The sequence below is a fragment of the Harpia harpyja genome, chromosome 13 (assembly GCF_026419915.1).
Source record: "Harpia harpyja isolate bHarHar1 chromosome 13, bHarHar1 primary haplotype, whole genome shotgun sequence".
Taxonomy (NCBI): domain Eukaryota; kingdom Metazoa; phylum Chordata; class Aves; order Accipitriformes; family Accipitridae; genus Harpia; species Harpia harpyja.
The window spans coordinates 24,070,492-24,084,397 of record NC_068952.1 but is presented as its reverse complement, the minus strand read 5'-3'; the positions used below and the strand labels follow the sequence as shown (position 1 = coordinate 24,084,397).

The 13,906-nt window shown below is 47.9% G+C and overlaps 1 protein-coding gene across 6 annotated transcripts in view; it reads right to left on the bottom strand.

Annotated features, from left to right (window-relative positions):
• The window catches only part of MDGA1 (MAM domain containing glycosylphosphatidylinositol anchor 1), a 160,859-nt gene that overhangs the window by 52,880 nt on the left and 94,073 nt on the right, over positions 1-13,906 (bottom strand). For 5 of the 6 annotated variants that reach the window (XM_052805730.1, XM_052805727.1, XM_052805728.1 and 2 more), the window contains 2 exons: positions 5,078-5,347; positions 1,555-1,706 (listed from right to left, as the gene is read on the bottom strand). In XM_052805730.1, coding sequence (XP_052661690.1) covers positions 1,555-1,706; positions 5,078-5,347 — 422 coding nt within the window. The remainder of the gene's footprint in view (positions 1-1,554; positions 1,707-5,077; positions 5,348-13,906) is intronic. The other variant, XM_052805731.1, reaches the window with a different exon arrangement.

Below are 13,906 nucleotides of genomic sequence, written 5' to 3'. Positions count from 1 at the left end.
GAGAAATGCAAGTGTCTTCATTGGAGGAGGGCCAGGGGGAGGCAATATCATGAAAGTCTTTTCCAGAGTGTTTCCTGCTTGTGCTTGACAGAAGTGGGAAAAAATCTCCCCTGCTTCCTCCTCTCTCTCTTATTCAGACCCAGGCCACCATGATGGCACCTGTAGCCATTTCTAAGAGCCTGCCCATACATGAGACCAGGCTACAGCAGGGCCACGGTATAACACTCCTCTAAAACACACCACTCAATAGTCGCAACTATGTGGTGATACTGCAAAAGAAACACTAACAGCAGTAACTGATGGGGTATGAACAAAACCGGGGTGGTTAAATTTGCATGGGCACTCAGCTTCCTTCATGTCACAACTTAAAGCAGAAATGTGATTTTCCCTTTTCTTGATCCCTTTCAGTAGGAGCTTGATGAGGAACAGATCCAGGATTACTTCTAGGCACTGTGCAAAAGGAAAAAAAACCTCAACATCACTGGAGAAGGATAAAAATCACAAATTAGTTCATTTAGTTGCAGTGCTGATAATAGTGAAACTTGGCTAAGAGGGAAGGGGTACTATGACAAACTGCCTTCATTATTAGAGGCTCCCCTGTGTCCTGTATTATTATTAAGCGCTGACAATGTGCTCCATGCGGTTTGAGTAACAAACAAAGGCTGTCCCACCCCAGAGAGCTCACAATCAAATGAGACATAAAACTGGAGCCTACTGTGCAGAACTAGAGGAAAGAGACACTTGGATCTTTTTAATTATTTTGTTTTCTATCTACAGTAATCTAACTTTTCCTTTCAAAATGCATTTGCTTCCAAGCTACCACTGAATGGCAATAACTACCAATTTTAAGTGTCCCCATTTTTAAAAAATGTTGAACGCAGGCACTTTGCTGAGTGTGGATGAAAGTACCTGGCAATCCTGCTAGGTTAATGTGCTCTTTAAAAACATCAGACTCTTTCCCTAACCTTCTCCAACCAGTGATCTCTTCAGACTTCCCTCAGTTCTCCTTCCCCCTCCCCCAGGTATGATTTCTCTTCAGACTCAGAAACCTTGAAACCTACTTCTCTTCCCCTGTAGAGTTTATATAGTCCAAATAGCTTCATTACTGTGACAGTATGAAAGCCCTTCTGCAACACAAACAGCCAATGACTTTTTCCTGCAGTTCCTGCCTGGAGAGCTCTTCAGCTTATTCCCTTTATTTCATACAAGTGAGGAGGATGGAATTCCACTCGAGTCTTTGGCCTATAAAATCTACAATACCTACTAATGACTGTGGGGTTTTGTTCACATTAAAACCCCGAGCATGGACAGTCTGATGGGAGGCAGCAGGGCTTTGAAAGCCCTTGATCATACCCAACACCAGACGTAAAAAACAATGCTGAGCTGTGCACTTGGCCTGTCTCTTCCATTCGGTGGGGAAAGTGCAAGACCATCAGGATCTGGCAACTTGATCACCTTCAGCTCTTAATCAGCAAGGAGACATTGATGTAACTGCCTCCCGAGAGGTCCTCTTCCCAAGGGCACGCACTGAGGCTCCAGAAGAGGAGACCTTACCTGACGGACTTCCAAGCGATACTTCAGGATGGGATCCACAGCATCGGGCTCCTTCTGTGTCCACTGCAAGACGTAAGAGTAATTCTTGGATTGCTTCTGGCTCAAGGTGGGGTTGGGAGTGTCATAGTAAAACTCTGGGCTGTAAGCTTTTGCTGGAGGGGAAAAAAAAAAAAAAAGAGGGAGGAAAGTAAAAGAGTGGGATCAAGGGGAACATAAATTACAAAGAGATGTGGTGAGAGTGGAACAGCTCCGTTTACCCAGCTCATTCACTTGCCTTTGACATGATGGACACCTTTACTATTGTAGCTAGTGTTGCACTGACATACCATCATTTTCTGTGAACCACTACTGCTTTCACAGCCTAAACTACTGGGAGGGTTAGCAGCCCTGCAACACCAGTGGGGCATGGACACCGGAGAAGGTGGGAACAACTTCAGTTCTCCAGCTGGAACCAGTGCTAATCTTTTCTCTCTTGCTTTGATTAAGGTAACAGCTTTAAACTGGCATTTCTCCTGTTTCATCTGCTGCTTTACAGAGTCTCCTGCTAACAAACCCTGAGAAAGATCATTTGGCCAGTAGGTCATAGGAAAAGTGTTATTTATCACACAGGGACCATGGCATTAAAAAGAAGACCTTGCTCCTTCTGCATCTCCCCTGCCTTGGCATCACAGTGCTCCAGCCTCTTTGTAAAATGACAGTCAACTCGGCAGCAAAGGGGATGCTGACCTCAGCCTGGGTAAAAACAGCAGGAGCTTTTGCAGGGGCAGATATGTCTTTTCTAAACCAACATCTCCCCTTAAGAACAGAGGGCAGCAGGAGGAAGGGAAACACAGGAGAAATGATGTACCAGAGAGAAACTGGATAGTTCAGAGAAGAAGGGATTTCCCATCATTTCCCCAGCTGCTGCTGTCCTGAACTACTACCAAACAGGATTTGAAGGCTACAGGATTTGAAGGCTACTGCCATGCAGCCCAGCGGCTGGTGGACTAACGCACCAGGCCCAGAAGCAACTCAAAGTCTTACCCACAATTGGTTTTACCCTATTTGAAACTACCTTCGTGTGACCCTATGCACTTCAAGTTTTGGCAGGTCCTGTCCTGGGCCAGGCAGGAGTTGGACCTGAACCAAAACTCTCCTTTCTGGCTTCAGGTCCAATCTGGACCTGCACAGACCAGAAAGATGCCTGGGCGGCAAGGGATGCTGTAGAGCAGAACAGGCATAAACACCATCTCCTCAGGCAGTCTGCTGCACCTTTCCACTTGAATCATACACCCTGCCATTCTGTGTGGTTATAATTAAGCTTGAAAGGATTCAATGTTTATTTTTTATGAACTCAGATGGATAATATTGATGTTTATTTCCAAGTTCTTTTTTTCTTATTATTTTTATTGACTTGAATTTTTGCACAAGCAAGAAGTTCAGAGCCACCTCAGAGACTAATTGCTGCTTGTTCAACTTGTATTGACTGTGGAAGTCAAGCTTCATAATAGATTCCAAAATAAAATCAGATCTGATGATAATTGTCACCTTGCATGATATTAATTCCTTATTAATTGACTCCAAGATGGAAACGGAAGCTAAAAAAAACCCCTTCTAGTAGAAATGCAGCACATCAGGATACTTCTGGAACTTCCTTTCTGGAAACCTCTACCATTACTAGAAAGTTTTGTCTTTTGCTTACAGCTGATGGGAAGAGCTGAAGGTTATTCACTCCATCTTTCAGGGCTTTTCTGTGCTTGTGGCTAGTGGGAGTGCAGGTGGTGACCAGTATGGGCTGCCCTGATAACTTGCTCAAGGGGAGTGGGTTGGATGTCTTGCTATCCTTCCAAAACATCTCAGAAAGCTAATCTCCCCTCCATAGAAGAAACTAATCCCATCCTGGGCAGATTTATGTACTCCGTTTCCAGTGCATCTGAACACCTCACAGTCACAAATGAGTCACTGCCTCCCTGTCAGATAGGAAGGTTTATGGTCCTACTTTCACAGAGAAGAAACAGAAACAAAAAGAGACTGTGTCATTCCCCTCACTCACACAGGAAGGCCATGGCTGATAGGAATTAAAACTCCAGTGGTCCGGAGCCCAAGCACAGCAGTCTAGCCACTGGATTATTTTCCAGGTTGCTCTACAGGCTCAGAAGGTCTAATTGATTTGTAACTGTCCAGGACACAGGCAAGGATGTCTAGAGCTGAAAAGCCACCATCAGATATCAATGCCTTGGAACAGAGAAGGGGTGCAGGAAAATAAATGCTTGCTGCTTTCCTGATGAGTGCTTTCTAGGGATGAATGTTGCTTTCTGCTGAGGGGATCTTATCCCGTGGGGCACAGCATGGCACACCAGGTGGCAATGTATTTGTTACTACATCCAGCAAGAAATTCAGATCCTGGGAGCATTCCCAAGCTTGCTAGGGACAGTTTGCTGTGGTGGATCATAGTGAGATATGGTTTGCCATCACTTAGTTAGTGACATGAGAGTTGCAAGCATATGAAGAAAGGATAGAGAGGGCCAAAGCTCTCAAGCAAGATCCACTGCCAGACAAATTCCAGGAAATCTCCAGGGGTCAGAGCAAGGTCCTGAAATGGGGCCCAAACAGTAGAAGTGGTTTGGGCTTCCCCATTTCTGAGAGCATCTCAAGAGTTATAGCATACCTGAGCTTTTCCAAACCCTGGGAAAGACCTGCTTCAAAATCAGGCCTCTCTGGATGTTATTTATTCTCATTTGTTCAGCCCTGACTCAAAAAGTATTATAAATTGGCCCTGGACTGAAAACCCAGTATTTTGGCTGAATTTACTGCTTATTAAGGCAACTTCATCAGAGAGCTTTTCTAGAAACTGGTGCCCAAGTCAATTCTGGGGTCATGGGAAAAGCAGATTTAATGATCAGCTGGAGAGGCTGGGTCAGATGTGTGGTTTTAGATGCCATCCCTCTTTGCAGTTGCAGGTGCTGGAGAGGAGTCCTGTTACAGTGCCTGCTGGATTCACAGAAAACCGTGAGGAGCAAATCCACTGAGTATTAGTACCCATTCTCAGCTCATGTTTGTCCTAGCATGCATCATGAGACGCAGACAGGAGACATAGGGAAGGCACAGGAATACATAATACAGTTTTTGTTTGTTTGTTTTTAAAGGGGAAATTAGACGGTTTGGAGCCTGTTGTGGGGATGTAGAGAACCTTTCACTCCCCGTTGGTCAATACTTACCTACGATACATGTTGTCCAAGCTTGAAAGTGGATGGCAGCCTTGAGTTTAAGTAAGTCCTATATCTTTCAGGCAAGTGGTCAAACACTGCTAAAATGTACCAGTGGCTGGCAATAATGGCCCCAGGTCCATCCCAGACTTGAAGGACTGCCTGAATGGAGGCAGGTCTCCCTGTTGGCTTATGGAAAGTCATCCCTTCTGAACACAGCACCGTGCACAGAGGAGGCAGTAGAGGTTGCCTGTACTGGCACCAGTTTATGGAGAGCAAGTTTCCTACCTCCATGACCCCATCCAACAGGTCATTCCAATGTGCACTCTATAACTTACCAGACACCTGGAAGAGGCAGGTGGAGACCCCCACGTCGTTGGAAATGCTGCACTCGTAGCTACCGCTGGTCTCCCAGCTGACGCTGTCCACCTTCAGCTCCGAGTAGTCCTGCTGCTCTGACAGGGGCTGCGCCAGAAGGGTGCCGTTGAAGCGCCAGATGGAGGTGGCCACCTTCATAGGGCTGCCCTTCAGCATGGTGCAGCGCAGGGTGATGCTGCGCCCCACGCCCTGGCGCACATCCTGGAAAGCTGGCTCCACGACGGGGGGGACTGGAGACCGAACAGAGTGACAGACGGGAATGCCATCAGGGAACAGCCATCTCACTCAGCATGGTCACCCCGGTGGTGCCGCTGAGGAGACAGGCACCTATGACTTCCAAGAGGATATTTATTTTCTAGTGGGAGTGAGGCTTCATCAAACCAAAAGCAGCAATAGTTGTCTGACACCCCATTCTGACTGGGCTGGGGCCACCTCCCACCTCCCTCCCATTTATTAGGTAGGAGTAGCCTTTAGCAAGTCCTCATCCCACAGTGAGACACTGCTTGGAGGAGCTACCGAGCCCTGCTCTTTCATCTGAGAAGCGCGACGCCAGCAACTGAGAGCCACAGCTTGGATTCAATCCTCAGATCCTAATCAGAATAACCGTAGTCCTCATACCTAGCATAAACTGCACTCCCAGAGCAGGCAGGTATGCTCTCAAGCAGTTACATTCATGTTCTTCTGGTCAACATCTGACAGGGTGATCAGGGACACCATGTTCAGATGGAGGGATACGCACTGGCTGTCCCCACAGAGCACAGACCTGAAGGGGTGTTAGAGGGCCTCTCCCAAATACATCAATACAACACATCAGGGACTGGCTACAGGGACTCCGGGTCCTATTTTTATCTCTGGCAACAAGTCCCCAATGCTGGGAGGTGAGTCACGTCTTTCCATGTCAGCTTCTCTGCCAGTAGTGTGAGAATGGTGGCCACCTCCTTAGCAAAGGGAGGCTACTAAGTCTTGCTCTTCAGCACTTGTAAAAATTTACAGGAACCTCATGAATTGGGCATGGTTGAGGCAGAGCAAGGAGAAAGTTTGGATTGGTATTGCTTGGGTTACCCCTTATTTAATGCAATGGCAGAGGAGTTTAGTCTCCACAGCCATCTGATGGACATGTTTCACTTGCAATAAACTCTTAATTAAAACACTACAGCATGGGAATAACCAGAAGCTTTCCCTCTAAAATGAGAAAAGCTTCCTGAACACAAAACAGCTGTTAGCTTGAATATGAATGAGGGAGAACAGATTTACAGCAGCTCCAGCACAATCACAGCTCACCTTCTCCAGGTTCAAAGCACCTGCTCTTCCACAGCTTCTATGCACTACAGATCTACAAAGCACCTGCTTCCTCTGAAGGTCCACAGAGCTGCCAAGCACAGCCAAAAACCTGCAACACACAGTATCTGCAGCGCCACAGACACAGTTCCACTAGGAACCACAGGTCACACAGCATCCCTGCTGCCATGAACACAGCCATGCCTGGGGGCCTTCAGCACACCAGTCTCTCCCCTCTCATAGCCTGACCCCAGCAAGACCCACCTACAGCTCTGTAACACTAGCAACATCTCTGTCTTCACCACAGATGAAGGTGGTGCATGCACCATGCCACAGGTCTGCGTGCACAGTGCCCCCTCTCCCAGGGACACAGATGCATCTGTGGGTACACAGCATACAAGCATCTCCTCCACCTGGCAGCCCTTGTTTGACAGTGGCTGATTGTTTTCTAGGTACCCATTCTCAACTCAGCTTCTGGGCCCTTTGCTGCACTTAAGTGAATTAAAAGCAGCCCTTGACTGAGCTCACATTGCCGTGCTGAGTGGCATGGTCAGCTCGTTACAGATGGCTTTACTAGCAATGTGTCTCTGCGGGTGCTCCAAGTGCTGACTTGCCTTTGGCTCACACGTCTCCCACCTCATAGTGAGAATAATGTGAGAAGTTGTTTGATTAGACCTAGTGCCATGAATGTGTCATCTCCATTCCTAGCTGCTATCCCATTTCTTGGGTCACATCTGCTCCTTAATTGAAGCTGGTGGGGTCTCACATTATAATCAAGGCCAGCTGGTGATGTAGGGAAAAAAAAAAAAAAGATGAAAAGGGAAAGGAAGTCTTAAAAAAAGAAAATGGCACAGCAGCTCCAGATATACTCAAAGCAATCTATCTCACAAGGAGAGAGAGGGGTGGGAGAGCAGCTTCCCTCACTGCACCAAGCGGCGCCTGTGTATGGAGCTTGGACAGAGGAAGAGAAAAGGTCTGAAATTCGACGAAGTGCCCCCTGCAAGGACACACACTGCAAGGAAAGTGCCCCTCTGAGCCTCACTGAGGGAGTGTCTGGGGCTGGTAAAGTGTCATAGAGGACCAAGGCTGGGACACTCCAGATGCTTCCTTAGGTCACAGGAACAGCAGGGCAGCCAAGGATGCAGAAGATATTTAATCTTCTTCAGCTGGGAAATGGGATTTACTTGATTTGCACTGGGACAGGTTCTGAGCCTATGTTATCACCTTGTGAAGGGAATGTCTGAAAGTGCCTATACAGTAAAAATTGATTACATTTTCTCGTCTTGTCTCTGGCGCTACGAAACACCCAATGAGCATTAACTCTTCGGGTAGTCCTGGAGCCCGTGGGTTTTCTGGAGAAAGAGCTGAAGCAGGTCATCCCATCACTGCAAAGGATGCAGTAGTACACCAAGGGGCTGCTATTCCTGAAGGCTGCCAGTGAATATCAAAGCAAAGAAAGATCAACAGCAGTTACAGGGCCAGACATCAGCTCTGGCCTCCAACGCCTACTGGGGAGCCCACACTTCTTCAAGTAGGTTATACACAAAAGGGAGACCCACCACCAAGGCAGGGATTCAGTCTGCAAATCCTAGCAGATAACAACACAGACTTTTCTCATCCCTGGCTTAAATGCCAAAGAAAGCTTGTTTAAATGAGCCGGTGCTCTGACTCCCCAGAACTGGGAACTAACAACTCCAGTACACCTGAGATGGTGACTGTCTCGGAGCAGAGACCTCCAACGTGACTCCTGCACAGATACCTTTAGGGAGTTGCAGAAAATTGTAATGATTTTCCAGGTGCCTCTAATACCCACAAGGAAGCAGCATCCCTGCTGGCTATAAGGGAGCAGTATCTGACTATTTTGGCTCACTAAGCTGCCATGGTGCTCCTTGGGGAGCTTGGGTATCAACCCCAGTTTTTAGCCCAGTTCCAAAGGTGGGTCCTTGTACAGAGGCTCTTCAAATGCCTTTCTGTATCTCCCCTGAACTCCAGTGCATGCAGCTGAAGTGCTCTTTTAAGCAGCAGCCACATTGCAGGCAGCAGGTTGCTACATTTCAAGAAGGAGGTAAAAAAACCTCTCTGCATATACGGGGCTTTGGGATCCCCTGGTAAAAAACACAGCAAATAAACATAGACAATTACTGTTTTCTCTCAGTACACAGCTTAAGTCCAGAAGAGCTAGCTGGCAGGAGGAGCGGCAAAAGGGGTGAAGAGGTGTCCTGGTTTCAGCTGGGATAGAGTTAACTGTCTTCCTAGTAGCTGGTACAGTGCTATGTTTTGAGTTCAGTATGCGAAGAATGTTGATAACACTGATGTTTTCAGTTGTTGCTCAGTAGTGTTTAGACTAATGTCAAGGATTTTTCAGCTTCTCATGCCCAGCCAGTGAGAAAGCTGGAGGGGCACAAGAAGTTGGCACAGGACACAGCCAGGGCACCTGACCCAAACTGGCCAACGGTGTATTCCATACCATGTGACGTCCCATCTAGTATAGGAACTGGGAAGTGGGGGCAGGGATTTGCCGCTCGGGGACTGGCTGGGTGTCGGTCGGCGGGTGGTGAGCAATTGCACTGCGCATCATTTGTACATTCCAATCCTTTCATTATTGCTGTTGTCATTTTATTAGTGTTATCATTATCATTATTAGTTTCTTCTTTTTTTCTGTTCTATTAAACCGTTCTTATCTCAACCCACGGGTTTTGCTTCTTTTCCCGATTTTCTCCCCCATCCCACTGGGTGGGGGGGAGTGAGTGAGCGGCTGCGTGGTGTTTAGTTGCTGGCTGGGGTTAAACCACGACAGTCCTTTTTGGCGCCCAACGTGGGGCTCGAAGGGTTGAGATAACGACAAACCTGACCAGAGCTTGTTAAAACAAATTTGTTATAAGCATTCATTATATCGGTCTAATAGTCGCTGGTCATTATGTTGATTTATGTGTTCTTAGAGTTGTTGCTCTGGTTTTTAAAGTTCTGTTATGTATCACCTCGCTTGCTGTATGTAGTCCCTCTTCTGCTGCTTATCATCCGTGGGAGGTGGATTAAGGTTTTCGCTTTGATGTATTGTACAACACTGGTTTATGGTATGATAAAGTCGTCGGCTGTGGGATTAATCCGGTACTTGCACTCAGCATTGTCACCTTTATACTGTGGAAGCCATCTGTAGGAAACTATTAATAATTATACCATTTACCTTTCCTCCTTGGAAAACCAGTCTATGGGTGGGATACCTTTCTTCCCCTCTCCTTTCTCCTTCAGTCCAGTTACGATGGTGTTTGAGAATTTTGAAAAATTTGAATACTCTTGGGATGTTGGGACCAGCACGGTCCTAGCCCTACTGCTAGGAATTAGCATGCTTCTGAATGTGGTTCAGCTCTCGTTTAAGGTTAAACAACTATTTAAGAAAATCACCCAGAGATCTGCCCCAAGGCTGGATAATTATGAGTGGCAGGGTGTGTGGGGTAGTATGGGCAAGTACCTAGAAAAGTGGGCACCTCCAATGTTTTGGAAATTCACCCCTGAACAAGTGCAGAATCCAGAAGAACTAGTAAAATATTTGGAAAAGGTATGCTGTCACCCCGGCAGCTCCAGAGAGATACAAATTACTGCAACGTGCTGGGGCCTGGCCCATGCCTATCGAGCCCTGTTCGACACCACTCAGTACCCTCAAGGGGAAGAGAAGGTCTCTGGACCTAACAACAAAACAATGAGCACTCAAACCTCGGCAACGGGCACTGCAGCCCCTCCAGCCCCGGCGACGAGCACTGTGGCTACCCAAACCTCAGCGACAGGCACTGCAGCCCCTCCAGCCTCGGCAATGAGCACGGCAGCTACCCAAACCTCGGCAACAGACACTGCGGTTATCCAAGACCTGGCGAGCGGTACTGCAACTGAACCAGCGGACCAACCTGCACCAGTATCAGTTGCCCCCGTACAGAAAAAGAAATATACAAAAAAATCAGTTCGCTTAGCGAAGGATGAAGGCGAACCAGGGTCATCACGGGAACAGGAGGAAGAGGCAGAACCAGAGGTAATAACCCGGTCCCTATCCTTGAGTGAGCTGCGGGATATGCGAAAAGATTTTGGCCGCCATATAGGTGAGCATATTATCACCTGGCTCCTCCGATGCTGGGACAATGGGGCTAAAAGCTTGGAATTAGAAGGTAGGGAAGCCAAGCAGCTGGGATCGCTTGCCAGGGAAGGTGGCATTGACAAGGCAATTGGAAGAGGGACACAAGCCATCAGCCTCTGGAGGCGACTCCTGTCAAGTGTGAAGGAAAGGTACCCCTTTAAGGAAGATGTTATATGTCAATCAAGCAAGTGGACAACCATGGAAAAAGGTATCCAATATCTGAGGGAATTAGCTGTGCTAGAGACAATTCATCATGATCCGGACAACCCACAATTACCCAAAGATCCAGACGAAGTCCAATGCACACAACCCATGTGGCGGAAGTTTGTACGGAGCGCACCATCGTCCTATGCCAACTCACTGGCAATAATGACCTGGAAAGACGAAGAGGCACCGACAGTGGATGAAGTAGCTCGCCAACTCGGTCAATACGAAGAAAATCTCTCCTCCTCCCTACAAGCCTGCATTTCGGCTGTGGAGAAGCTGTCCGAGGATTTCCAGCAATTCAAAGAGGAGATGTCCTGTTGCCCACCTGTAAGGACCAATGTCTCAGCTATTAGGAGTGAGCGCTCCTCTGCCCAAGAGAGAGAATATAGAAGGTACACACCGCAAGGTGCCCTGTGGTTTTACTTATGTGATCATGGAGAGGACATGAGGAAATGGGATGGAAAACCTACCTCGGTCCTAAATGCACGGGTTCGTGAGCTGCGAGGAAAAAACACCACAAAAGGGGATTCTACCAGGAAAAATGCTGCTCCGGTTTCCAAACAGAGTAGAAGGGCTGATCTTATTTCTGATCCTCTTGAAGGGACTTCTGAGCCAATTTTACGAGAAGTGAATACTGGATACTCTGACCAGAATTAGAGGGGCCCTGCCTCCAGCCAGGTGGAGGAAAGGGATAACCGGGTCTATTGGACTGTGTGGATTCGATGGCCTGGCACGTTAGACCCACAGGAGTATAAGGCTCTAGTAGACACCGGCGCACAGTGTACTTTAATGCCATCAAGTTATGAAGGGGCAGAACCCATTTCTATTTCTGGTGTGACAGGGGGATCCCAAGACTTAACTGTATTGGAAGCTGAAGTAAGCCTAACTGGGAATGAATGGCAGAAACACCCCATTGTGACTGGTCCAGAGGCTCCGTGCATCCTTGGCATAGACTATCTCAGGAGAGGGTATTTTAAGGACCCAAAGGGGTATCGATGGGCTTTTGGTATAGCTGCCTTGGAGACGGAGGGCACGGAACAGCTGTCTACCCTGCCTGGTCTCTCTCAAGACCCTTCGATTGTGGGGTTGCTGAGGGTTGAAGAACAACAAGTACCAATTGCTACCACGACGGTGCACCGGCGGCAATATCGCACCAACCGAGACTCTCTGATTCCCATCCACAAGTTGATTCGCCAACTGGAGAGCCAAGAAGTGATCAGCAAAACTCGCTCACCTTTTAATAGTCCCATATGGCCCGTGCGAAAGTCTAATGGGGAGTGGAGACTAACAGTTGACTATCACGGCCTGAATGAAGTTATGCCACCGCTGAGTGCTGCCGTTCCAGATATGCTAGAACTTCAATACGAACTAGAGTCAAAGGCAGCCAAGTGGTATGCTACAATTGACATTGCTAATGCATTTTTCTCAATCCCTCTGGCAGCAGAGTGTCGTCCACAATTTGCCTTTACTTGGAGGGGTGTCCAGTACACTTGGAATCGATTGCCCCAGGGGTGGAAACACAGCCCCACCATTTGCCATGGACTAATCCAGACTGCACTGGAAAAAGGTGAAGCTCCGGAACACCTGCAATACATTGATGACATCATCGTATGGGGCAACACGGCAGAAGAAGTCTTTGAGAAAGGGAAGAAAATAATCCAAATCCTTCTGAAAGCCAGTTTTGCCATAAAAGAAAGTAAGGTCAAGGGACCTGCACAGGAGATCCAGTTTTTAGGAATAAAATGGCAAGATGGGCGTCGTCAGATCCCAATGGATGTGATTAACAAAATAGCAGCTATGTCTCCACCAACTAATAAAAAGGAAACACAGGCCTTCTTAGGTGTTGTGGGGTTTTGGAAAATGCATATTCCAAATTACAGTCTGATTGTAAGCCCTCTCTATCAAGTGACCCGAAAGAAGAATGATTTTCAATGGGGCCCTGAGCAACAACAAGCCTTTGAACAAATTAAACGGGAGATTGTTCACGCAGTAGCCCTTGGACCAGTCCGGACAGGACAAGATGTTAAAAATGTGCTCTATACTGCAGCTGGGGAGAATGGCCCTACCTGGAGCCTCTGGCAGAAAGCACCTGGGGAGACCCGAGGCCGACCCCTGGGGTTTTGGAGTCGAGGATATCGGGGATCCGAAGCTCGCTATACTCCAACTGAAAAAGAGCTATTGGCAGCATATGAAGGAGTTCAAGCTGCCTCAGAAGTGGTTGGTACTGAAACACAGCTCCTCTTAGCACCCCGACTGCCAGTGCTGGGCTGGATGTTCAAAGGGAGGGTCTCCTCTACACATCACGCGACTGATGCCACGTGGAGTAAGTGGATTGCACTGATCACACAACGGGCTCGCATAGGAAACCCCAGTCGCCCAGGAATTTTGGAAGTGATCACGGACTGGCCAGAAGGCAAAGATTTTGGAATGTCGCCAGAGGAGGAGGTGGCACGTGCTGAAGAGGCCCCGCTGTATAATAAACTGCCAGAAAATGAGAGGCAATATGCCCTGTTCACTGACGGATCCTGTCGCATCGTGGGAAAGCATCGGAGGTGGAAAGCTGCCGTATGGAGTCCTACACGACAAGTTGCAGAAACTGCTGAAGGAGAAGGTGAATCGAGTCAGTTTGCAGAGGTGAAAGCCATCCAGCTAGCATTAGATATTGCTGAAAGAGAAAAGTGGCCAGTGCTCTATCTCTATACTGACTCATGGATGGTGGCAAATGCCCTGTGGGGGTGGCTACAGCAATGGAAGCAGAGCAACTGGCAGCGCAGAGGTAAACCCATCTGGGCTGCCGCACTGTGGCAAGATATTGCATCCCGGCTAGAGAATCTGGTTGTAAAAGTACGTCATGTAGATGCTCACATACCCAAGAGTCGGGCCACTGAAGAACATCAAAACAACCAACAGGTGGATCAGGCTGCCAAGATTGAAGTGTCTCAGGTGGACCTGGACTGGCAACATAAGGGTGAGCTATTTATGGCTCAGTGGGCCCATGATGCTTCAGGCCATCAGGGAAGAGATGCAACATATAGATGGGCTCGTGACCGAGGGGTGGACTTGACCATGGACACTATTGCACAGGTTATCCATGAATGTGAAACATGTGCTGCAATTAAGCAAGCCAAGCGGTTAAAGCCCCTGTGGTATGGAGGGCAATGGCTGAAATATAAATATGGAG